Source organism: Triturus cristatus, chromosome 3_1 (genome assembly GCF_964204655.1).
Source record: "Triturus cristatus chromosome 3_1, aTriCri1.1, whole genome shotgun sequence".
In the NCBI taxonomy this organism is placed as follows: Eukaryota; Metazoa; Chordata; class Amphibia; order Caudata; family Salamandridae; genus Triturus; species Triturus cristatus.
Window position 1 is genome coordinate 470,006,541 of NC_140583.1, and position 25,715 is coordinate 470,032,255.

Below are 25,715 nucleotides of genomic sequence, written 5' to 3' on the forward strand. Positions count from 1 at the left end.
TCCTCAAGAGCCTGCTCCATCTCCATTTTAGCAAGGGCCTGCTCTTTATCTAATTTTGCAAGATCCAATGTTAGTTTCCTCGCCTCCCTCCTGCCTGCCAGCTCTTTTGGGGACAGGTTCCTTGACGACACACTGCTGGCTGGTCAGCTGTGGACTTCCAGTCCTGGGAGGATGTTACCCCCCACATCAGAAGGCTGCAAGACAAGACCTCCATCTTGGTCCTGCTCCAATCCTTCCTCCTCAGACTCTGACCCCTCCACCTCATCCACTTCTCCTTCAGGGTGCGCTACTGCCCATGCTCTTAAGGCTTTACAAAGCTCTGCCTTCTTGGCACTTCCCATATGGAATACCCTTCTCTCCTGTCAGAACTCCTTGAGCTGGGTCACTATGTATGCCTCCATTTAGGCCAGCTCGAATTCCATATTTCCAGGGAGGACCACAGATATTGTATAGAGAAGGAGTATGGTGCAAAAAGGCTTTTGGAAAAATTTTAATATCAATCAGGGAGAATTGAAAAGGGTTTGAATTGGTCAAGTATAGAGTTGCATTGAACACTGAATTACTATATGATATTGCACAAACATAAGTCCTGTCCTCACTGCTGATTACCAGTGTTAGAAATTGCCTCTCTAGTTGGCAGAGGTTTTCACCCTGTCCAAGTAGGGATCACAATCCTAGTCAAGGTAAGCTAGATACACTTTACATTAACCTGTGCTCACCCTCTGGTAGCTTGGCACAGAGCAGGCAGGCTTAAATTAGGAGGAAATGTGTAAAGTGTATGCGCAACACACACACACACACAGTAACAAAATGAATACACCATAAAAAGACTCTACACAGGTTTAGATACATAGAGAATCATATTATAAAAAATCAAGACCTACAAAACAAAAAGACAATAAGTAAATCCAAAGTTCAGGCCAACTGTGATGGAGGGCAGGCCAGCTATAGGACTCAAATAGGTCCAGCTAATGAAGTACCTCCAGTTAATGAAGTACCTTGGATGGAGCAGAATAATATGTTGAAGACTCGAGGTGAGGAGTCGAAGAAGCACCGCGTTGTCATCAATACGTGGATGGAGGCAAGTATCAGTGCCGATCCGCACCATCGAGGGAAGCTTAAGGTTGAACCCCTTTGTGATGCAGGCACAGCGTTAATGTCGAGCCGCTCTGTATGTAGGCGTTGAGACGGTTGTAGAGTCACTGTCATCAAGTGGCCACTGCTATGGCATTGAAGGCGAAGCGTAGGTTCCGATTTGTGCAAAGTCGCTGCTATGTCGATCTAGGAAAAGCTACATAAACCTAATTCTGAAGACCATGACTGGAGGGGCACCTCAGGCCAGGGTAGGACTCACAGATGGCTGAGTCCAGCAAAACCAGCAGGATTGTAGGAAGTCTTTTGTGTCCCTGAGACTTCAGAAAACATGAGGCAGTTTGTTTTTATATTTTATATTAAACTTGATGTGTTTGTGTAGAGTGACAGAGGGAGAAGATAGCAAGATGGCTAATCCATTCCACGTTAATGGAGCGATTTTATGATGAAAAGTCTGACATGATTAAGCATTTGAAGTGGCTAGGTTAGGTGATATGTTATTTGATGTGCCAAGAGAGGAGGAGTGTGTTTTCATGATTCTTGATTCTCTGAGGAGGTTAAAATCTCCCAGCCAAGGAATGTATGGTGGTGTGTTGAGTTAGAAGTATTGAGGTCAAAGATTCCTTCTGCCTGCAGTTTAGAAGATGGTAGCTCTTTTGTATGGTGAGAGTGACAGGTAAGTAGTTGAAATGACTTGGGTACTGCTATTGCTTATTCAATTTGTGTATAGTGTGACATGGTTTTGTGGATGGTGGCGAGGCCTCTTCCTGTATGTAATCTTTGCACTGGATTTTGTAGTCTTTGGGGATGAGGATGCCGCGTGTGTGTGTAAGTAAATGTGTGCCATGTTTTTCTGCGGATCAAGTTGCGTTGTGTAATGATATCTGCAATTTCTGGTGCATAGAGAACTGTATAGTATGCATTTTGCAACAAGTTGGGAGTTTGTTCTGTTGGTGGTGTATGGTTGTGAATGAGGGTCTTAACAAGCACAAACAGGCCATGCACTCATCACTGTTTGCCTATGTCAGTGTCCAGAGTTAACAAGGGATCCCTGGGCAGTGGGATGCCCTGACAAGGTATCTATTATAAGTGGTGATTGCTGCTTATTGGTCCCGGGGTAGTGTGGATAGCGGATTTAGTGATCTTCTACCTTGTGCTGGCTTCTGTGGTAATGCACACTAGGGAGCTGTGTTTGGCTGATTTAAGGAAGAGTCTGTTGCAGGGAAGTATTACTGCGCTTCTGACTGGCCTTTAGATATTTGAGGCAGTGGGCCATGTGACCTCCCACTTTGACTACCACTTAAACTGCTGCCAGCCTACCTCTTCTTTATGCTCTAACATTTGGCTCCATCACCCACTCCACTCTTTGTTCATAGAAATTCTTCAGGTCCAGACTCAATACTACCTGTTAATATATTTAGTTTTACTTGTCCTCTTGGGCTGGAATGCTCTTGCATCCACTTTTCACATGTGTATACTGTCACCATGTTCTATCTTTCGATGACACCTTCTGGTTATAACTTTCCCAGCAGCTTTTGACCTATCTAACAAGCCCCTGTTCTTAGTTGCTTTTTGGCTATACCTATGTAGCTAGACATTTCCTGTTATTAATCTTCTGTAGCAGTTTAAAAAAAGCCGATTATTAGTTAGGAAGGATATGGGTCTTTAACCTTCCTTCAACTAGGAACCAGGTGCTCCATTGTAGCACCTTACTTTCTCAAGGTAACAAGTTACAGAAGTTCAAGCCACCAAGCCATAAACGGGCGGTGGTTTGGGTTGGTATCCAGGCACGCAACAAATAGCATTCAAATAAATACATTTTCAAGTCTGTGTTTTACTTATAAAAAGAAAAAGTACTATATAGCATACGCTACTCAATACTACACATTAAATTACAAATACCTATATGATGGCAGTTGGAAATACCTATGGTGACACCCTACAAACAGTTCACAAATGTGGTGAGCCCTGAACCCTACAACTATAATGTCCTCATATACACTAGGCATAATGTAATGGCTCTGCTTGGAAGTCACTGTAACCATAAAAGCAGGAATATGCCATCATAACCCAGTGCAACACTATTAAAGTTACTAAGGATGGTACCATCTTACAATGACACACATTAGAGCATGTAATGTTTCACTGTCAACCTTGTGAATGTCAATAAAACATTTGTAAAAAATCTGTCACATTCAATAAAGCATTTGATGATTTACCATTACACTTCTGATTGCCAATAAAGCATGCCAATGACCTTCATTAGGACATAAATATTGATTGCCAACGTTGTCATCAGTCTGTCACATAAGTCTCTAGGACGGAAAATAATGAAATTGTTCATTGATGCAGATTTCAATCATAATGGATAATAAAGTATGCATACGCTCTCGGATAAGCACTTCAGATTTACACTATGAATTCCCATTCACATTTTAAGGCCTAAATCAGGTCAGCACCAATCCCTGAAGGGTCCATTCTGTGACAGGCTATCTGGTGTGAAGATAGCAGGCTGAGCTAGACACTACTTCCACTTACTCATCCTGCACACATGTGCACCCACATGTGTGCGCCTGTTTACGCGCAGCCAACCCAGAGCCTCCTACCCCAGCTGGGCAGCAGCTGACCTTGTTTTAAACAGCATACCCTGGTTTCTAGCCCCCTCAATCCATTTAGTTTAGAGTAAGTAAACATCCAAAAAACAGGTAATCCAACATCAAAACATCCAGAGGGTTGAATGGGTCAGAACCCATTTTCTACAACCATCACTTGTCCTTATATGTACTACATAGGTGTAAGATCTCACTTAAAGCAAAGAAATAAACAATATAAATACTGGGCTCACTACTCTTAGTAAGCAGACAACATAAGCTCCCTAAATATGGAGTTGTTAGAAAGTGCTGACAATCTTCCATGTTTAGAAAAACAAGGATTTCCTACTCCAGCAAGGGGGCAGCCTGTGTTTCCTGCCAACGTGAAAGTGGCAGCAGATAAATATAACTTGGAAAATGAATCATTACGTAAAACACACACAACTGTGGTTGTTCATTACTTTTTTATGTGGATTTATTTTAACTGGAATATTGTTGTAAACAAATGTGAAAGATTTTTTCCACTCCATCCTGCCTTCATGTAGCGCATTACTCAAAGATACGTTAGCTTTAGTCTTGTTCTTAGGAATTGCTGAGGCACTATGTTGATCCAACATCTACATTTAGAAAGAACAAGAGTGCATTAAATGCATGCAGAAGAGGCTGACATATAAACCACAATTTGACTAATATGCCAGTAAAAAATATAACTGGGTTTATAAATGCAGTGGCCTGCAAGTGACGGACTCCCAAGGCCATGGAAACCCCTTTAAAGAAGACCCTAAAGATTGATCAGATGTCTTGCATAGCAAACAGTAGAGCAGAAGATCTTAATGCCTGTGCACAGAACATAGAACTCTTGTTCAGTTACTACAACCCACATGCAATAAAACACTTGTTAGGTTACATCTTAGAAGGAGAATCGTTTGGATTACCCAAGGTTCATCAACGCCCACATTTCTTTTAATGTTTGTTTGTATTTGTTTGTTTGTCTTATTCATTCTTTAGAATTTGGTTTTACTGCTATTCGACCGATATCCAGCTCCTTCTAAGCTTAGAGAAGAAAGCGTCCCTTACTTCCACCTATTTCAGAGATTGCTTCATAGACGTACATAATTGGGTGGGAAGCTTTTATTGGCTCAATGAGTGAAGAAGGCGACCAAACTGGGAAAAATATCTTTCAGAACAGGAAACTGGCAAGCTGGGATGATAAATACAATTTTTCTAAACATAGGAAAATAGAATGAAGCAATAATTCGATAGCATGCAGTGTTTAACAAAGCCAACTACTAAAAGGCACCAAAAGAGCATTTTCTATGTTGCAAAAAAAGTTCTTGTTTTGCCAACAAAGCCATTTACGTGTAAGCTACTCGGAAAAAATATAGGGGCTCATTTATGAGCCCCTGCGTCACTTTTGCGCCTACAGAGACGTCAGAAATACTGACGTATCTGTGACTCCTTGCGACATGATGTGTCATACTGTAAATATGACGCATCATTGGAGTCGCAGGGAGGGCGCAGTGAAAAGTGACGCATCACTGTTTTCACGCAGTGATGCGTCACTTTTCATAAATGAGGCCCATAGTACTTGTTGCCAAGCACTGCTCAGAATCTTTATATGGCCTTTAGTCGTTTGCTTTTGTACATGGAATAAACAGTTCAGATGGATGGGGAGGTTTTGCTTTTCTTTGTAGGAAATATGTCTCGCTGTAGTCCTATTTTCAGATGGTCGGGTACTGGAGTCTTTCCACCAGACTAGATTAATGCACCATTTTTCAATCTCCGGGTTCAGGGATAAGATCTCAGTAGAACATGGCAGCCCAGTTTAGAGCAGAAACTGTGGTTTACTTTATTACTTGCATGTAATTTTCTTAAAGACTCCACAATGACTGATGGAATGAATACGTTTGTTGCTAGTCATACAGAAAAGACACATCTTCATAATTTTACTGGATTCTTTGTCCTTCTCAGGCCTGTCTCCAGAAGAAACTGCTCCTCAGAGATGTGTGACGTGTACTGGCGGGCAGGCGCGTGGAGACCCTGCACAGCGGCCTGCGGGAATGGAATCCAGTCTCGAAGAGTAGCCTGTGTGCACATGAAGAACAGCAAAGCAGTGGCTGATCAATACTGCAGTTGGAGGAGGCGACCGATGACTTGGCAGCACTGCAGTGCCGCATCCTGTGGAAGTATGTACATGGTGGATATTTGGCATCACTTAATACAATGAAGGGCAAGGTTTTAGTAGTCGACACACCACGCTCGAGAGGTCTCCAAGGGAGTGGAGGCCAGGTGTCTGCAGTTGTTTTCTTGTCTTTCACAGTGGCAATTTTTTGGAAATGTTGACATCCACTAGTTTCAATGAATGATGAGATACTTACTTGTGTACCACGGTAGCTATTTGATGTAATTGTAGAAGACATTCCCCCAGTCTACCCACTTTTTCCCAACCATCTCTCTCCTTTCTGTAGCCGATCACTGACCGTTCTCTTTAGGTAAAGCCTCAGTCCAGGAAACATTATTTACGACGCAATGCCTTTACAATGCGGGTACTTCACCGACTTTGACGTAATCACATGTTCCTTTAGTATGCAAGTTGTGACAACGACTTGCTTTAGGGAATATGGTGTTGGACTGGTGTTGGATTTTAAGTCCAACACCTTCCCTACTGATACCCAGACTGGAGTTGGAATAGTAAATTATACTATTCTAAAGTCCAACAATTCCCTAAGGCAAGTCGTTGTAGCGACTTGCGTGCCAAAGGAAGGCATAAGAACGATGCTTTCGCTGTACTGCCCAGGTTGTTAAGTCATGCGTGATAAAGGCATGCATGGTTCGATCATACAACTCCTCACCCATATCCCTGAAAATGGATTTATATATTCTGTTAAATGGTAGCGGCAGTTTCAGTCGATAATCTTTCAAGGATTTGCCCGGCGGTAATCGCCTCTCATACCACTCGATGATTTACCAATAAAAGAGGCAGGCGCCGGAGACTGGAAGGCAGGAAACAAAGTTTTATTCCGTCGGAGCAGAACACATCAGATCAGACAGCAAGGTATCGTCACGAGGTGCTCTAACTGCATCTCTGAGACCTGGTCTCTTATACACTGGTTTATTGCTTTATTACATATAGTACATTCTTGAGATTCCCTTGATGTGCGGGGAAATATCCCCTGAAGCCCCGGCTCAGATCCGATCCCACACATGGTTACAGTAGAGGTTCCCACCCTACCCGCAGTGGGAGATGGCTATCGCGCAGCAGGGAATTCCGCTAATTCCCGGGGGTGTGTGCAACCGGCCGGGTCTCAGGGGGTAGGGGCTTTGATTCTACTGTAATCCCTTTGATGTGGGGTGTTTCCCTTACAGTAGGGGCAATAAACTGCATCCGCAGGGCTAGGCGATGGCCTGGGACCAGTTCAGACAATGGGGCGCAGAGGAAGGGGGGGGTTATCAAAGGAGAGGCATGACCATGTATGGGTTGTCGGTTGGAAGTGGTTCCGTAGCAGGGTCGCGCAGAAGGAGAGGGTTTATGGCCTGTATGAGAGAGCGGGGGTGGCCGGCGCGCGGGGGATGCTTGCAGCGCCAAGGGAAAACGCTGGCGGTCGAGAGTGAGCGGGGAGAGAGTGGGGTGCCTAAAATGGCGGCCGTGCATTCGCTGGTGCGTGGTGCTGGGGAGGGGCAAGATGGCGCAGATAATGTTCAGTTTGCGAGCTAAATTTCCACAGTCCTCCCTTTTAACATATCTCGCCAGCTTGTCCGGCCAATATTCGCCTTTGTTAGCCTTTCAGTTACAGTATCGTCAATGTTCGTCACACATTTTAAAGATACAGAGTCGTTTTAGGGTAGGCAGGAGTAATCTGACACATTTGTACATTGTCTCATACAGTTTGATAAAGTAGGCGAGGAGGAAGTACATTCAAAGTTGCAGTATAGTTGTGTACATGGCTGGTGTTGTATGAATGTTACTATACAAAGTTACATTTTCTTAACTTCTCAGTGTACAGTCGGAAGTGATTGATGCAACATCATGAAAACTTGATGAGAAGATAGTTAATATAATAAGGTGGTTGGGAGAGGATTTTCGACTTTGACATGGGTTCTTCTTTCCAGTGTCCTTGTTTATAAAGAGCTATCACTGGTAAGCTCTCATTGTTGTTCTTCTTTCGTTGGCACTGTTGAGCACCGGCGGTGGAACTAAGGTCCAGTTCAAATCCGATTTCTTCACGTGGCAGGGTGTGACCACTCACTGTTCTTTGATCATAGTCCTGTTCCTTAACACAGTTCACCACAGGTACCTTTGAGACAGGGTGCCGGCCTTTTGTTCCTCGGTAGTAGGTCAAAGTCATAGTCCAAATGAAAGAGGAAGAGAGAATGGGGTGGCAGGGGATCAGATCAAAAATGCGGACCAAGGAGAGCAGAATCTTTTCGGCACTGGGCCCATCAATCGGGCCCGACGGGTTAAGACTTCAGGCACGCTGGTCAGTGAGCAGGGGCCTCGATGTAGCCCTTCGCGCTCATCGTTCTGATAATGGTGCCTCGTCTCACACTCTTGTTGCTTCGTCGCTTCCCCCTTGGTCGATGTCATAGATGTTTTATGATCCGCAGCCAGACTGTGCGTCACATCCGACCCCTCTCTTCCGATGTCTGCAGGTTATCCTTGAATAGGTTATAAGAAACGAAAGTCTTAAAGATCTTGGCAGGGAAGACATTTACATACTTCATTCTCTCTCCCAACCACTGAGTAGTTGCGGAAATGCTCTTATCTGTTACTATATGATTGGTGTCCATTAACTCTGATGTTAATGTGCGTGTTACTAATCTATTAATTGCTGCTGTGGTGCAGGGTTCTGTGGGTGTCCCTATCCATCGTCTGGCCTTCTAGGTGTCAGTTTCTGCGCCCTATAATGCAAGGTTTGGTAATATCCGTAAGTGCGAGGTGCTATGGTCATGCGTTCACGAGTATCCTTTTCATACAGTAGGTGACCCTTTATCAGTTAAAAACAGGGGCCATCAGCTGTTTTGTTCGAGATACTCTGAGACGGCTAGTATAGGGCTGGAGTTATCTTTGGGAGAACAGGGTGCTTTAGACATTCTATTTCGGGCTAATTGGTCAGGGGTAATTCTGGGTGGTGGAGATGGTGTCCTTTAAGAAAAAAAAACCACTGACATATAGTCCCCGTGTTGTGGGTCAGATTGGGAGACATCAGTCGTCTTACCTGTCCTTTCCTTCTCAGCCGATTAGGCTTAATGTTCGTAAAAAGGAGAGGTAGTAACGTGGTAAAGTATGGTCGTTTTTGTTTCTGTCAATTTGTTCGAACACCACTGTGTTCAGGCCAATTATACACTTACCAAAGGGGTGTATGTCGTTAATTTATTCAAGAAGAAAAGAGGGCAAGAGAGAGAGAGATGGGTAAGATAATAGGCCACTTGGTGCACACACAACATGGAGTAGCATGGGTCTGTTCCATGTAAGAAAACACAAGCGGGGAAAAGACATAAATTCGGTGATCATGTACACACAAATGCCGGATAGGGTATGACAGTTCATGCAACAAGACGGAGACTCAGGGTTGCGTCGAGCACGGGGACCTCTCCTTTCCTGTCCTCTATTCCTATGCACGCTGCGTACCTTTAGTATTTTGTAGTTTATCTTATGGGTTGTCTGACCCTTTTATTCTCCTCCCTTTGATCGGTGGACGCACACTTCAATCATACAATGACGCTCTCTTCAAGTGATCCGAACATGAAATGCATACACATTCATATCGTATAATCGTAGTACACACGCACAATCATATCATACAGTTTTTCTTGTTCTCAATGGTGGTCTGTAATTTTACACACTATCTCACAACGTTTGTCTATGTTTTCCCTGATATTGAACTTGGTGCGGTCCATGTCCACTCCACTCTTCAGTCGGAACTTCGTCGTGACCTATAGAGGGGAAATAAGAGGGGAGGGGAGGTGCAGTATTCAAAATACCCCAGCGCGCGCAGACACGAAAGGTTCTACCTACCATGTACCAGGCTAGCCGCAGGGTTGGGTAATACCACTGACCCATTATTCTTTAGTTCGAGGTAAAGATGCTTTAGTTCATTCATCTCCTAAATTCGCGTTCCCTGGTCGTGCATATATTTCTCAATTGGTCGTGTATTATGGTGCAGGATACCATACCTTGCATGCGACATATACCTTAAGTTATAGTTCATTATTGATTTGACAATTCTTGGAAAAAGGGCAGGCGTGATGGGTACAAATTCCGTTTAAACAAAAAGATTTTTAGGCAAATGGTGTCTGTATTATCTGTATGCTTTCGCTTAGGAGTAACAATCATTTATTCAAAAGAAAAACCTTCAACAACCTAGATGATTAGTCATGACACTGAGTTCGTAATTCCTTTTTAAGAAGCCCTTTATTTAAAACAATGTCAGTATGGAAATACGGGCCTACAGCTGCCACAGACCGGCCACGGTGTGAGAGGCGCCGAGCAACATGAGCAACACTGGATTAACATAAAAATCGGTTCCCCCCTTTCCCCCACCATCATGTGTGAAAGCATCGCATACATATATATATATATGTCTTTTTAACACAAATGTCACGTGGCTGGAACGCCACAAGGAGTTATAGGCCACTCCTACATCAGCGCCATCTTGGGGCGGGGTCGGGCCAGTGCACAGTCTAAGTCTTTCCATGAATTAGCAGTTGAACCAGAATTCCTTTCGGTAGTTCGAGAACTTTCGTTAGCGTCAACTTTGCGTCAGCATGGCGTCACTGCAACCTTGTAGCAAAGCCACGGTTTGTTCTTAGGGCGGGGCAGCAGGCGGGTTCTTCCGCCGACGCTTTACTTTCTCACTGCACCAAGCGGAGGCAAGGCGGCTGCCGCCCGGGGGGCAAAAGAGCAATGGCGGTGGTTTTGTCCTTACCGGAAGTCCGCAGGAGTCGAATGTCAAATGACTCCAACCAATTCTGCAAGGCTGAGGGGAGCATTCTGTCAAGGGTGGGGCCCATGCCCTAGCAAACAAGCTTTCGAGTCCAGAATTGTCTCACGGTGGGCCAGGCCTGGAACCGGAGGGGTCGACCGCCGGAGTTCAAGGGCAGCAGTAGCAGCAGCTCTTCGGTACAGTCAGCGGAGAGGAGCCAGCAGCAGTAACAGCAGCAGTTCGGGTGGTGCTGCCACCGGGGTGATTCCAGTAGCAGTGACGACAGCAGTTTGGATGGTATCACCACCGGGGTGGGTCCCCGATTACCTTGCTGCGGGGGCCCACTCCTCACGTCGGGCGCTAGCGGCAGTCCTGGTGAACCCGGTGCTTGGGTGGTTGCCTGGCGGCCGCGTGCAGGGGTGCCGGCTCAGCCGAACGGCGAATGAAGTGGCAGGGCGCAGCTCAGCTGGCCGACGTGTGAAAGGTGTGGTTTGGGGTGCCCTCATCTGCTGGTGAGCCTCCACCTGGGGAGGTGGGGGAGGTCCGTCCGCGTCGCCTCCCCCCGCCAGGGCACCCTCCATTATCGAAGGAAGAAGCAAATGGGAAGATCCGCACGGCGTGCCAGGGTGAAATTCAGCAGGCCGATGAAAAAGATGGCTGGGTGCAGCTTAGCTGGCCGGCGAGTCAAAGACGGTTGGGTGCAGCTTAGCTGGCCGGCGAGTCAAAGGCGGTTGGGGTGCCTGGCAAGCCTCCACCTGGGGAGGTGGGGGAGGTCCGTCCGCGTCGCCTCCCCCCGCCAGGGCATCAGCCCTTATTGAAGAAAGAAGAAGAGAAAGCGGAAAGGCCCGCACAGCGTGGCGGGCTCCGCCTTGGTGTTGCCAGAACTTCGGCGCTTCGTATAGCCTCCGGCCTATTCGCACAATCGCTCGCCACTGATGTCAATGGATTTTTGCATGGCTTTTATAGCCCAAAGTCAACTAAGAGGGACCGCCCAAAACAGGCCAATGTTGCAATTTCGAGGAAGGAGAGGCGAGGACGGTGTCACGTGGACGTTAAGGCTTTGGGATGGAGGTTGCAGCAGACTGTTATGTAAATAGTTGTTTTAAAACGTGTTTTATCCTGTTCATTTTGCCGGAATGTTGTTATACTTGTAATTTATTAAAAAATGTTTGACCATACTATTTTGCTGGAGCGTTGTACGTATCAGCGATCTGGTTAGCGTATTCGGAAAAAATGGCGTTTGCTCGATTGCACGTGATCCTAATCAAGTGTGGTGACGTTGATGGTGGGTATCAACAAACTTCCGGTTGTGTCTATTGGGGTCCCTATTTTTGTTCAGTTCCAAAAGGACCGGGCACTGGGATTTCCAGTGTCCAAACCCTCTACAGAATGCACATTGATTTCCATCTAAGTCTCTCCGTCCGTTGTAGGGTGTAGGGGTATGGTCTCTAGGGGGTTTTTGTCCTGGTTCTCGCTGTTTATCTACGGTATCGAGTTGTACCCAGGTATATCCGAACGGCTCAGCGTGGTCAACCTTCCGGATTTGTTTCCACACATCAGCCGGCAAACATAGCCCAAAGAACAAGTCGATATCTGCTAACGTCATTATCGTTGAGCCTAAGGCTGTGCCTAATTCAGTGTAGAAGGCAGTCGGGTTCTTTCTCAAGTCGGGTAGGGTCTTTCTAAAGGTCAAAATATCTTGCCGGTCCCACGGCTGGTAGACCCAGTTATATACAACCCTTCCCTTCGCATCTTGGTGGTTGATGTCGTCGTGTGTTCCCTGACCCCGTGGGGGGACCCAGTAGGGGGCAGCTTCTTTAATGGGCATCATGGCATCGGCCCTTCCTCCCTGGGGCTTAGTTGCCATGGGGGTTTCCGTTGTGGTTGTCTGTCCATGTTCTTTAAGGTGTCGGTAGACCTCGAGTGTACGAGTGAAGAGGTTCGTTACATCGCCCTCTCTTTCTTCCCCAATGTCTACCTTCCTATATAGGGCCGCTAGGCCTTCGGGACCTTTATCGTGGTACCTATTCTCATATGTATTCAGGGTGCGATAACAGAGCCGTACGACGAAGTGTCGTCTGCGGCTGTCGGCATACGATTTATACACGTCCGTTATATACTCCTCACTTTCTTTTCGCTCCACCAGCGTCCCTACTATCTTGTCAATTCCTGCTCGTTCATCTTTAGTTAACCGATTCATTCTGGTGGACTCTTTCTTTCCTATCTCATGGTCGTCTAACGTTGTAGTCGACGTTAGGTTCAGTACAAGAGGCTCAGCCGGCGCGGAGGCCGTGAGGGCCGAGGCCCCTGTACTGCTTTCGTTCGTGTTCGGGGGTTGTGGGTGTTGCACTACCGATTGGGAGGGTGCATACGGAGGGGGCATGTAAATGGTCGGGGGACCTAACAGTAATTCGTCATTCGTTTGCTGCTTGGAGGACAATACAGGGTAGAGCAGAGAAGGGGTCCTAACAGCGTACTGGCCTGAGGTTTCGGGCTCCTGTCTTAGTTTAGTTTCCCTTCTCTCTTTTATGTCTTCTTCTAACTTTTTAGCGGCAAGGTGAGCTGCCTTTCGTAATTCCTTTTCTGCTTTTACTTCTTCCCTCTTTTTCCGTTGCGTTGCTTCTTTGCGCCACATGCCGATACTGTCAAGCATAGTAGGCGTCGTCTTATTGCTACGCAGAGCTATTTCTAGTGCTTCTATCTTATGGTCGTCGAAGGATCCCATCAGTGGCCACTGACTTTCGGGGTCCTTCTTGGTATATTTATGCCACAGCTTGCTATAAGCTACGGCGACTAGTCCATATTTAGTGAACATGTCCTTATTAGGGGTGCCCTCCAGTGGAGCCGGATGGTTCACCTCTAATAAGCGGTCCGGGCAGAACCAACTACCAATCAGTGGGGAGAAGATAGGCATGACGGGTTTCAACGGGGACAAAAGTCAGCACTACCTATCTTTTCACTGCTTGCAAAGACTAGACAGAATATCTCTATTCTTCGTTATTTGTAAGCAGAGAATACCTCCAAAGAACCAATATCGAACAACTAGTGTTCGGACAATCAATCAATCAATCAATGGGGAGATAAAGATAGGCACGACGGGTTTCAACGGGGACAAAAGTCTGCGTTACCTACCCTTCACTATCTGCAAAGGGAGAGAGAGAGAGTATTCCTACTCCTCCCCGTTTGTAGACAGCGAATATCTCAAAAAGAACAATCAATGAGCAATACTAGTATTCAAACAATCAATCAATTATTTCGCACTTTTGTCGTATTTCACGACCTTACCCGGACCGCATGGACAGTTTCTCGTCTTCCGCCTCCAGCGCCCGATCGTCCTCTATTCTCCGTATTTGCCGCGGCACTCCTGATGGTTCCCAGTCAGGACCGTAGATCACTCGAGAGAGGTCTGCTCGGAACCAGTGAAGTTCGGATGATCGGCTGCCAGACGAGGGTCTATTGGGCAGGAGCTCTCCCGATCGTTGCAGTCGTTCACTCTGTCGTCGGGACCTCTCCCACTGGATCCACGTGTCGCTGATGGGCCCCACGTTTGGGACGCCAATTGTTAAATGGTAGCGGCAGTTTCAGTCGATAATCTTTCAAGGATTTGCCCGGCGGTAATCGCCTCTCATACCACTCGATGATTTACCAATAAAAGAGGCAGGCGCCGGAGACTGGAAGGCAGGAAACAAAGTTTTATTCCGTCGGAGCAGAACACATCAGATCAGACAGCAAGGTATCGTCACGAGGTGCTCTAACTGCATCTCTGAGACCTGGTCTCTTATACACTGGTTTATTGCTTTATTACATATAGTACATTCTTGAGATTCCCTTGATGTGCGGGGAAATATCCCCTGAAGCCCCGGCTCAGATCCGATCCCACACATGGTTACAGTAGAGGTTCCCACCCTACCCGCAGTGGGAGATGGCTATCGCGCAGCAGGGAATTCCGCTAATTCCCGGGGGTGTGTGCAACCGGCCGGGTCTCAGGGGGTAGGGGCTTTGATTCTACTGTAATCCCTTTGATGTGGGGTGTTTCCCTTACAGTAGGGGCAATAAACTGCATCCGCAGGGCTAGGCGATGGCCTGGGACCAGTTCAGACAATGGGGCGCAGAGGAAGGGGGGGGGTTATCAAAGGAGAGGCATGACCATGTATGGGTTGTCGGTTGGAAGTGGTTCCGTAGCAGGGTCGCGCAGAAGGAGAGGGTTTATGGCCTGTATGAGAGAGCGGGGGTGGCCGGCGCGCGGGGGATGCTTGCAGCGCCAAGGGAAAACGCTGGCGGTCGAGAGTGAGCGGGGAGAGAGTGGGGTGCCTAAAATGGCGGCCGTGCATTCGCTGGTGCGTGGTGCTGGGGAGGGGCAAGATGGCGCAGATAATGTTCAGTTTGCGAGCTAAATTTCCACAATTCCCTCATTCAAATAGATTATATTTGAGTTTTGTAATGTTGTTTAAAAAACTTTTACTGTCTGTGATTAGAAATGACAAAACTGTGGCATACAGTACTATACAAACATAGTTTATGAATTTTACCATTACTATTTTTCTTATTCATAACTACATTTATTATAATGCATTCTGATGCCCTTAATAGACTGGATTATGTGACAGAAATCCAGTTAATAAAACATAATAGACACTATCACAACACATTCCATATATGACTAGCAAGCTCCCCCTAATGCAGCTGGGATGATATCCCTTTTATTTCTCCATAGGCTACAGCTCTTTACAGAATAGGCCTTCTAAACCATAACTCCGGATTGTTTCACCCAAACCTCTTGTTCCGAGCATAGCTTAAGATGTATTGCAGACTCCATATTCCCTACCTTTTCCTCCCGAAGCACCATCTTGGGTGTTAGTTCGTGTGCATTCACGCTATGCTTGTGTAAACTCTAATGAGGGTAAATCTCTTGAAATTTTAAATTTGGGTGACAGAGGCTATTGTTAGGCTGTCAATATTCGGAACACCTCCCTGGGCCCATATATTTAGGAGCCCCAAAATGCATATTATAAATAAATGATGGCCCTTCATACCTCAAACGGATTACTTAACATTGTCTCCATCCGCCTGCAGTTCCACTAATTCTTGTGACTAACTCTCCAGCTTTGACCTATAATGTGGGTGCTCGACCTGGCATCTTTTGGTGGGGTCCCCAGTCTTTTTGCTTTGGACCCCCTGTTTATTTCCAGCCTCCTGTTTTTGACTGTGTGCAGAACTTTGTTTTTGCTGGTTTTAGGACTCTGGGCACTTTTTCACTGTGGACCAGTACTAAAGTGCATGTGCTCTGTGTATAAAATGCCTTTGGTTTCTCCATGATTGGCATATTTGATTTACTGATAAATCACTAGTACAGTGCAATACATTTGCCCAGGGCCTGCAAATCAAATGCTACTAGTGGACCCGCAGCACTGATTGTGCCACCCACATGAGTAGCCCTTCAAACATGCCTCAGTCCTGCCACTGCAGAGCCTGTGGTTGCAGCTTTATTTGCTCTTTTGACCTGGCAAATTCACATACTTGCCAGGCCCAAACCTTCCTTTTATTACATGTAAGGCACCCCTAGGGTAGACCCTAGGTACCACCAGGGGCATGGAGCAGTGTAGTTAAAACATAGGACATGTACTTTAAAGTTTTACATGTCCTGGTAGTGAAAAACTGATACATTTGTTTTTCACTACAGCAAGGCCTAGCTCTCCCATAGGTTAGCATTGGAGCTGCCTTGTAACACTTTAGAAGTGTAACTTCCAATTGGGAGCAGATGTTAGACTAGAGTTTGGTGTCTCTGGACTCACAATTAAAAAACACATCCATTATTGAAGTCAGTTTTAAAATTACAGGTCTGAAAATGCCACTTTTAGAAAGTTGGCATTTTCTTACTTTAACCATTCTGTGCCTCTGCCTGCCACTAGAATGCATGTCTGGGTCCGGGTGACAGCTGGACTATGTGCATTCCCTCTATTAGCCTGTAGGTCTCACCTTTAGGACTTTCTAAGTGTTTAGCCATGCAGCACATTATACTGGGTGCTGTGCAACCAGGGATTGAAGAGCTATACAATTACTACACACTGAGTCATACAGGAATACATGCTTGCCTCAGGAAACATTTATGGACACATTCCAAGGGTTTTTATTTCACAAATAGAAAGTCAAGTGCCTCGATGCAAGTCAACTGCACTATAAAATTCTGTGTGTGACTGCATTACTAGAGTATTGAACATCCAGTGAAAAAATCTGTGAAGTACTTTCCAATGGCGGAGACGTCACATGCCTCCTCCCCCAGGAATCTATTAACCAGGCACCCTTCTCCAGAGTTTTCCATTCAAAACATTGCTCTCACCATCGGTTTACCAGGAACCCCCCAGCCCTGCCCTCTGTCCCAACCCCTTTGTTTTAGGAGCACTAGACACAGCAACTACAACAAAACGCTCACATTGTCAGATAGAGGGGGCATAATAAATGAACAGGGATGGCGTCAGCATCACTTAATCTCTGTGCACCTAAAAAAAAAAAAGTAACCTGACCGTGTGTAATGTAACTGGTGTTTTCATAAAGTGCTCCAATACCTGCGGGTCAGTCGAGTTCGATCTCTGTAACAATGCTCCCAAAAATGTATCTGACCATGTGTAATGTAACTAGTGCTCATATAATGTGCTCCAACACCTTTGGGTCGCTCAAGTTCGCACTCTATAATAAAAAATGCCTCACAGTCCCCCGGTAGCTGCTGTGAATATGCTTTGAAATGAGAGCTCTGAGAGGAGGAGGACGACAGGAAGAGGCAGCTAGGAGGGCATGCAGCTCTACTTTGTCAGCATCACTTAAATCTCCATGCACCTAAAAACAAAAGAATTAATCTGACCTTCTGTAATGTAAACAGGGCTTTTGTAAAGCACTTCAGCACCTTTGGGTCACTTGAGTTTGTGTTCTATAAAAATGCCCCCAAAAAGTAATCTGACATTGTGTAATGTAATTAGCGCTCATGTAAAGTGTTCCAACATCTTATATACTAAAAAATGCCTCACGGTCCCTGTGGAGCTGCCATGAATGTTCTTTGAAATTAGAGCTCTGAGAGGAGGAGGAGGATGACAGGGAGAGGAAGCAGGATGGGAATGCAGCAACACAGGAGGAGGTGTGAGGGAAAAAAGTTACTCCCATTTGTCAGGTATAGGGGAAGTAATTAATAAACAGGGGTGGCGTTGGCATCACTTAATCTTCGCGCACCTAAAAACAAATAAAGTGAACCTGACTGTGTAATGTAACCGGCACTTTTGTAAAGCGCTTCAATACCTTCGGATCAGTCATGTTTGTACTCTATAAAAATGCCCCCAAAAAGTATTCTGACATTGTGTAAAGTACCAAGCGCTCATGTGAATCGCTACCAACACCTTCTGGTCACTCGAGTTCACATTATATAAACAAACTTCTGAGAAAATGCGACAGGTGTAACCCAACCCTTGCTCTCGACTGTGCTGCATGGATGAGCTGCTGAAGGTCCAGTGACCGAGGCTCGCTAAAGCAAAAAGCAGCAAAGCGGAAGGAGCTTGGGGGAAATACACTTTAAAGTCGGAGAAAAGTAAAGAGGTGATTTTCAAAAGTGCATCTGAAGTGTCTGACATTTCATTGTGGCATTTGAACGTGACAGGGATGTTAATTGACGAGCGCCAAAGCTGAACCACTAAAGATGGGCAAACAGTGACACGAACAGGAAAGGAAAAAATATTCACCCAAATGAACACACAAATACAAAAGCATAATGTTAACAGTAATTGGGATGTGCTCTGTGGGAGGAAACCAAGCACAAAAAGGAGGGACAAAGAGGAAGAATTAACCACTATCAAGCAAGCATTCAAAAAACATTTTATGATAATTTTTTTATTGAGATCCAAAATTGCAATAGAAACATCAATTCATGATATTCATACACCAGCAATAAATACATATACAAATCACGTTTCATCACAGAATAAATCTAAAAACAATACTGCATTAAAACTCCTAATTTCATTAATACAGAGAATAACTCTAGAAAGCTGCCTTTCCCAGCTAAACATTCTGCCTCTTCAGCCGACCCCGAGGTTTCTTCCATGAACGGACCCCACAATTTAGCAAATTTCCTAGTCCCCCCACAACGCAGTGCAGACAGCCATTCATTATTTCTGAGTTGCTTCATTTTAAACACCCATTCCCATTTTGTGGGGATCAACTGTGTACGCCACATTTGAAGTAATAAGGATATGGCCACTGTCATTGCAGCATATAGAAATATTTCCAATTTGGGAGGTAATCGAGTAGTAGGATCATACACCAAAACAATTCACCAAATACTGGAAGCTAATTTTGTCTACCAGGCCTTCACCAAATACTGAAATATTTCTTTCCAAAATTCTTGAACAGGGACACACAGCCCAATTATTTGTGACCAATTTGCGGCAGCCGCCGAATTGAATTGAAAGCAGTAACTAGACCACCTGGGATTATCTTGTGCAAGAAATTGCAGAGTTCCCTGGAGAAGCCACTTACTAAAGAATAACATTCTGCACCATTTGGCTCCTCTCAGAACCATACATTTTATTGTACTAATTTCATACCACATTATTTTTCGTTAATTCCAACCTCTTCATACTTTCCCTATTCTATAAAGGCTTTTTAGCAAAGATCAGGGCACTTCATGGAGGTGAGCAAACCTTTCCTTTCCCCCTGTTGCTTATAATCAGAATCTTCTACTAATGCTGTTACCACCTTTTGGCTGCCTCAAATCTGCCCAGACTTTAAATTGTTGAATATGCTAATCAATATCCTGAAGGAGACAAGGTGCAGGAAATCACCTTGAACAAGTTCACTGACTTCCGGCAGATTTATACACCTCTCTCAACTCAAAATGTCTGCTACCTTCTTAAAACCAGCTCTCTCCCATTTTTGCACTATATCGGGGACTATTTAACTAATTCTGACAAAGTAGTAATGGCATTAATTTGGGGGATAGCATTTCTCCTAAAGGGATCAAGCTCTTCCTAAAAAACCACCTCAGGCATTTGTAGCGGACATTTTTAGGTGACTTTGTTAATTTTAACACGTCACGTATATTGTACTCCTTAAGGATCTGCTGCATAAAATCGTTCTTAAAAATATTGCCTTCTCTGAGTTTTGCATTGAATCTGGACACATATTGTGCAAAATAATAATCCTTTAGATTGGGAAGCGCCAAACCACCCTTTTCCAATTCTTCATATAAAGTGCTTGATGTTGCTCTGGCAGTTTTTTTACCAAATAAATTATGTAAACATAAAAGATGTAGTTAAAACACATGGGAGGGCAGAAAAAAGAAAGCAAGCATTTTTGAAAGACAACCGAAGGAACAATTAAAAAGGCAATAAGCAGGCTGTAAGCCCACAGAGTGAATACAACATGCCTCGAAGAGACAGCACATGCACTGCCGAGGCTGAACCTAAACATGTTTCTATTTCCGAGTTGTGTAGGATACCTACTCTCTCGCACCCCTGCCTCTAGTTTACATTGTGAACAAACAAAGGCCTCCTAGTCACACCTGGGACATTCATCCTGCTCATGGGACATTCAGTGAGGGGCACTCAAGGCTTCTCAGGCCTCCTGCCTTCTTCCTGCTACTTGGAACTTTTGTGATTATGAACACTGGTACCTTGGTCGCAAGTGACTTGTCCACTGCTTCCTATCTGTCACTGAATACCCTTCCATTAATGTCACCCATTTCATAGCTTGCCATACATATTAAATGATGCATATCCGGTATTGCATTATAGATATAAAATGACATTCCTTTAAATGTCAGACGCAGCACTTCCTTTGCCTCTTTCAGAATCTGACTGAAAAGAAACCCCATATTGCTGAAACTATTATTCACCTAATGAATTCCTGCACCCTCTCTTAAACTGAAGCGTGCTACTCTTTGTGATTTCATTCTATGCGGAACATTGCGAATTTCGTTTATTTGGCTCGCTACCTCAAGGCCTAAAAGCTGCATTACACTTGTTTATCTGTCAGTATCTGCCATTCCTAACGTGCTCTTATCTTCTAAATGTTTTCTAATTTATATTTAGGTTCTAAAATGTGTTTATCTTGTACCTTGATTGTATTTTCTTAATATAGTTCTTCGTAAAGCGTTCTAATATCCTTCTTGGAATATCTTTGCTAAAAAGTAATATTGAAATAATTAATCATTTTGTATCGCTTCAGTCAGGGCTCACTAAGCAGCCACTTGGATCATGGGATTTGCACCTCAATTGAGTATTGAACGCCTAGTGGCTTCAATGACATGGATACATTTTGATACACCTTTTCTCCTGATACAATACCTTTAATGCTCCAAAATGGCCACTTGAAATAGACAACAATGCACTCCTTCATTCATTACATTTGTTCCGGATATCTATATATTATCTTGGTTGGGTGATATCTGTGAAATGTTCAACAATTATCTAATTGAATTGCTTGGTTTTGTTTCTACTATTGGGTTTAATTTTTCTATAATCTCTTGGCAAATATTTTCAACCATATATTTAAATGCCATTGTATTTGTTTCAGCAGGAGAATGCAAGGACACCACCCACTACTGTACATTCGTCAAACAGCTGAAGCTATGCTTGCTAGACATCTACAAACAAAGGTGCTGCGAGTCATGCAGGGAAGCCTAACTCTCCAGTGAAGAGGACATTGCAACCTCCATGTTGAAAATATGTAAATAGTGATCAAGACTCTAACACTACAGGTCAAAATCAGCATAATCGGGTTTGGCTTACAGTGTTCACACAAGCCCGCTCTGTGCTGTGCTGTGCAGGTGTGATGGGCCGGGGCTGGTGCACTGCGACAGAAACTGCTATGTAGAATTTGACCTTTGGTGTCAACCTGCAACAGATGAACACAACATTACCCATTGATATGGACATATTTTGTTCCTGGAACCATTTATTGTGTATATTATCTGAGAGAATTTTAAATGATTTAGGCATTTTTGCAATGCCCTTGTAGAAAATTATTTCATAGCATTTCATCTCCAGAATGTCATAAATTATGAAGTGCATTTTTCAAATGTAGGGCACCATGCAGTGCCTTAATGACATCTTTTAAAGTTAGCAGCATGCACTGCTGCCATCTGTTGAAACTGTGTTTGACTCTTATATACTGTATCTCATGGAAATTACCACTTTCCTTTTCTTTGATTGATGGAGTGCCTAACACGACAAATGTGATAAAGATTTGCAGTCAGTGAGATACAGATAGATATATATATATTTAATGGCACTCCAATACATATATATATATATATATAGAGAGAGAGAGAGAAAGCGCAACATTTTAGGGTTCTATGGTATACAGGTTTCAGCCTTCCGGTAAATGCATTTTTGAAACATTCTATGTACCAACCATTTCACCAGTGTGACATAATTGCCGCCCCTATAGTTTGAACATTAGACGCGAGGCTTGCTTTTCTAGCTGGAATCATTTGTTACAGATGTTGAAATGAAAACAATTGTATGCACTTCCCACCTTGTACCCCTGTTACTCTGATTGGTGCAGGCACTAGACTGCAGGTGTTTTATAAATTAACAAAATACAAGAATAATACTGGGTTAATATGTAAGTCAAATGCAACACCTGGAACATCTAAGTTGTAAAATTAACAAAGAGGCTCTTATAAAAGATTTAAAAGCATATAGCCACGGCCTGATAAAGGGAGGATTTTTCCAGATGTTAGTCTGGATTACTACTGGAAAATGGTTAACTTACTCGTGTGCAAATAGCACCCTTTCAAATATTTTTGAATGTAGTCGCAGTTTGAACCAGTGGGTATTCCTAGGACTAGAATAAGAGTGATCAGGGAAACCACATTGAAAAGCGCAGTCGGTCTATAGTTATAAACATGTCTCACAATTTACTTTTTATACATAAGTTCTGCTAAAAGTGTGGAAATCGACACCAATTACTTTACTTCCAGCAAGCGGCAATAAAAGTAGGAAAGATGTCAGGAGAAATTACTTAGGGCATGATTTAGGTCTCGGCAACGGCTTACTTGTCACAACGGTGATGGATAGCCTGTCCGCCAAACAGTGGCGTAGCTAGACCCACTGCCACCCGGGGCGGACCGTATGTTTGCAGCCTGGTGCAGGTAAGAGCGGGGTGGCGGCCGACGGACGACTTGTTACCGGGGGTTCTAAGGGCCAACAGATGACTTGTTCTCAGGGGGCAGGGAAATGGTGGTAGTCGACAGACGCGACTTGCTTACCTTTGCCACTCCAAAACAGTGCTGCCCCGGGACGAACAACCCCTCCTCTAGCTACGCCACTGCAGCAGAAATATAGATCCCAGCCTATCCTATGGGATTTAGATGTGGGCAGACAGGATATCCGTCACCACTGTGGTGGAGTAACCCGTCCGCGGAGATCTAAATCAGGCCCTGCAAATGAGATGACCAAGTGGTTTGATTAAAAGGTCACACTTTCTAAACCACATACCACCTACTCTGTGGAAGGTATAGGCAACTCACATTTAGGGTGAGTTGTGTAAATTATGAATATGTAAAATAGAACACTTTGTGGATTAGGTAAAGAGGTGTAAATTATAAAGATGGATAGGCATACCATAGACAGGCTGTACTTCATCCCTGAGTTTTGTGAGTCAGGCCCTGGATGTCTTGCTAATTTCTTTAGTGTTCACAAACAAGCACGCACTTTTAAGCAGTGCATAGCATGACATCAGAAAAGGAGTTATTTATCACTTTCACTTGGAATCATATCCTGTGCATTCGCAAACAACTGTAAACCTGAAATGTAGTTGCTGGAGTGCCTTGGGAATCGCTTGGGAGAGTTTGGTGTAAAAAAAAAATGGAATTTCGAGTGCAGTGATCTTGTCAGAATTCTGTGCATTACGTATTCTAAAACCATCAGTTCCAGAATTTCATCAGCGCTAAATTGCTGTCAATCACTGAATTTATTTTAATTCTGAGATATTTAACATCACTCTAAAATGTACACACGTTAATTTGTTTAATATAACAATCTACAAATAGAGAATTTCGAAAATATTTATAATGTGCCAGTGAGGGCTTGCAAAAGTGACTGACTGCATCTTTACAAGGTGTGAAGCGCATCACCTTTTCTAAAAGGTTCTGCATAAATAAATTCCCATAAATATTTTTGTTGTAAATTTTTGCAATGAAATTAATTTGTGCAGATATTTTCCCCCAAGAAACTTGGTATTGCATGATTGGTTCTCATAAACTAAAAACAAGCCTGTGCAACCGTTCTAAATTATGAAAAAAAGCTTTTTAAAAAAGTGTGTGTATGAAATCCGTTGCTACTTCAGACACATATGTCAGTGTTCAAAATATTACATTCTGACTACTACCTAAGTAAACTATGCCCAAGGTTCAGCCTATCAGAACCTGCTGCGTCCATCGATTCAAGAATGCCGCAAAAAAGATACTCCGTCTCAGTCTCACTCAGTCTGCTCCTGCACTCAGTCTTTTCATTCTGGCTAACGAACACTAAGTGATGAGGGGTGCAAGTATTTCAGATGAAATCCGAAGGAATAAGGATACACAGCTTAGAAAAATATGCTTCAAGATTACAAGCCAGGCACACAAGGCTGATTATGGAGATTGGTACCCAGCAAGTAAAATGATCGATTATGGTCAATAAATGCAATTTCGATTCAGGACAAATGGTGATTGATTATCTTGACGATAACAGAAAACCAACTTAAATTTACATTTCTCGTCTTGTGCAATGGATAATAGTACGGGAGAGAAAGCCAATAGTTTTGCTTTAAAACGTACAGCAAACTTTATAAATGGCACCTTCCAATACTAGGGCCTTTACAGTGACACAACTAACCATTACAAGTTAACTTTCGTATTGTTTGCTGTCCTTTAAATGCTTTATGGCCACGTCGAGTCTGAGACGTAAAAATGGCTGTGACTGTTGGAGGGTTTAGGAATTTATCTTTAGCTGTCGAATCAATATAGGGTTTTGATTATTTTAAGAGATTTTTAAGTTAAATGGAAATGTTTGTAAAAATATGTTTGTACATAATTGTGGTCTGAAAAAAGTGCAATATTTTGTTTTGTACAGTGTGTAATAAAGATTTCGGGGCATATATTTTCTTATTACCATAAATAGCTTCTTGTTTTCTTCCTTTGTATTTAATAAAAAATAATGGCAATATTTAGCACTTGTGTTATGTTAATTGTTCTCTAATTCCGAAAGCATGCGATCTGGCGGCAGAAACGTTTCATTGTTTGAGGGAATTGACATGACATTTGTGTGTAACCTCTACTGCTTCTCGACAGAGAAATTAGATGTTTAATTTGTTGTCTTTCATAAATCAGTTTCAGTATTTCTGCAATAATAAACCACGCTATGACGTTTCCGTTGCATTTTCCAATGGCATTCTTTTATTGAGACGTTGGAGTCTCACTCAGAAGTTTACATTACAGGATACAGTTATTTGCATTGTTAGTGTATTGACACCTTTAAACTTTCAGCAGCCTATTGCTATTGTATTCCTACCCAGGCGTTAAAGACATATTACCTATAATTCGAGATCTGTTAATGATTATTGCTCCCCCTCTATACCTGTAAGGAGTCAAAGACTGAGGCATGTGAAGTAAAGAGTAAGTCATAAATGCCATGCAAACTTGAGGCAGCTGCACCCCCTGATCCCCTTCACTCAGGGCCGGACTGGCTGTAGCAGGTGGGGGCCGTTTTTTAGGTCGAGCCTAGCGTTACAGCGCATGTGTTGCTCGCTTTGCGAGGCATGCAGTATTCAGTATAGCGAGGAAGCTATGTGGAAGCTCTGCCCACTCTCCGCCCATCATTTTCATTGGCTTGTGTCTTAAATGCTGCCTTCTGATGGGTTGTAGGCTTGTTAGTCCCTCCTTATGACGGCCATGTCATCATTTGTGTCCTTCCATGGCTACTGGCCCCTTTACTGCACAGATTACTTGCCTTCCCATGCCCCTCCTCCCGCAGTCTGATGCCTTCTCAGACCATCCCCCTCCCCCACCCGTGCCTTGTCGTTTGCAATGGAATAGGTCTCGCGTAAATGCGAGTCCTATTGCATTGCAAATGCTTGTTTTTTT

General features: G+C 44.0%; 1 protein-coding gene across 2 annotated transcripts in view; it reads left to right on the forward strand.

The window, feature by feature from the left end:
• The window catches only part of ADAMTSL3 (ADAMTS like 3), a 2,432,792-nt gene extending 2,407,990 nt beyond the window's left edge, over nucleotides 1–24,802 (forward strand). The window contains exons 30-31 of one of the 2 annotated variants that reach the window (XM_085644288.1): nucleotides 5,655–5,869; nucleotides 21,161–24,802. In XM_085644288.1, the coding sequence (XP_085500414.1) occupies nucleotides 5,655–5,869; nucleotides 21,161–21,270 (325 nt within the window). In that variant the 3' untranslated portion in view covers nucleotides 21,271–24,802. The remainder of the gene's footprint in view (nucleotides 1–5,654; nucleotides 5,870–21,160) is intronic. The other variant, XM_085644289.1, reaches the window with a different exon arrangement.
• Nucleotides 24,803–25,715: the final 913 nt, after the last annotated feature.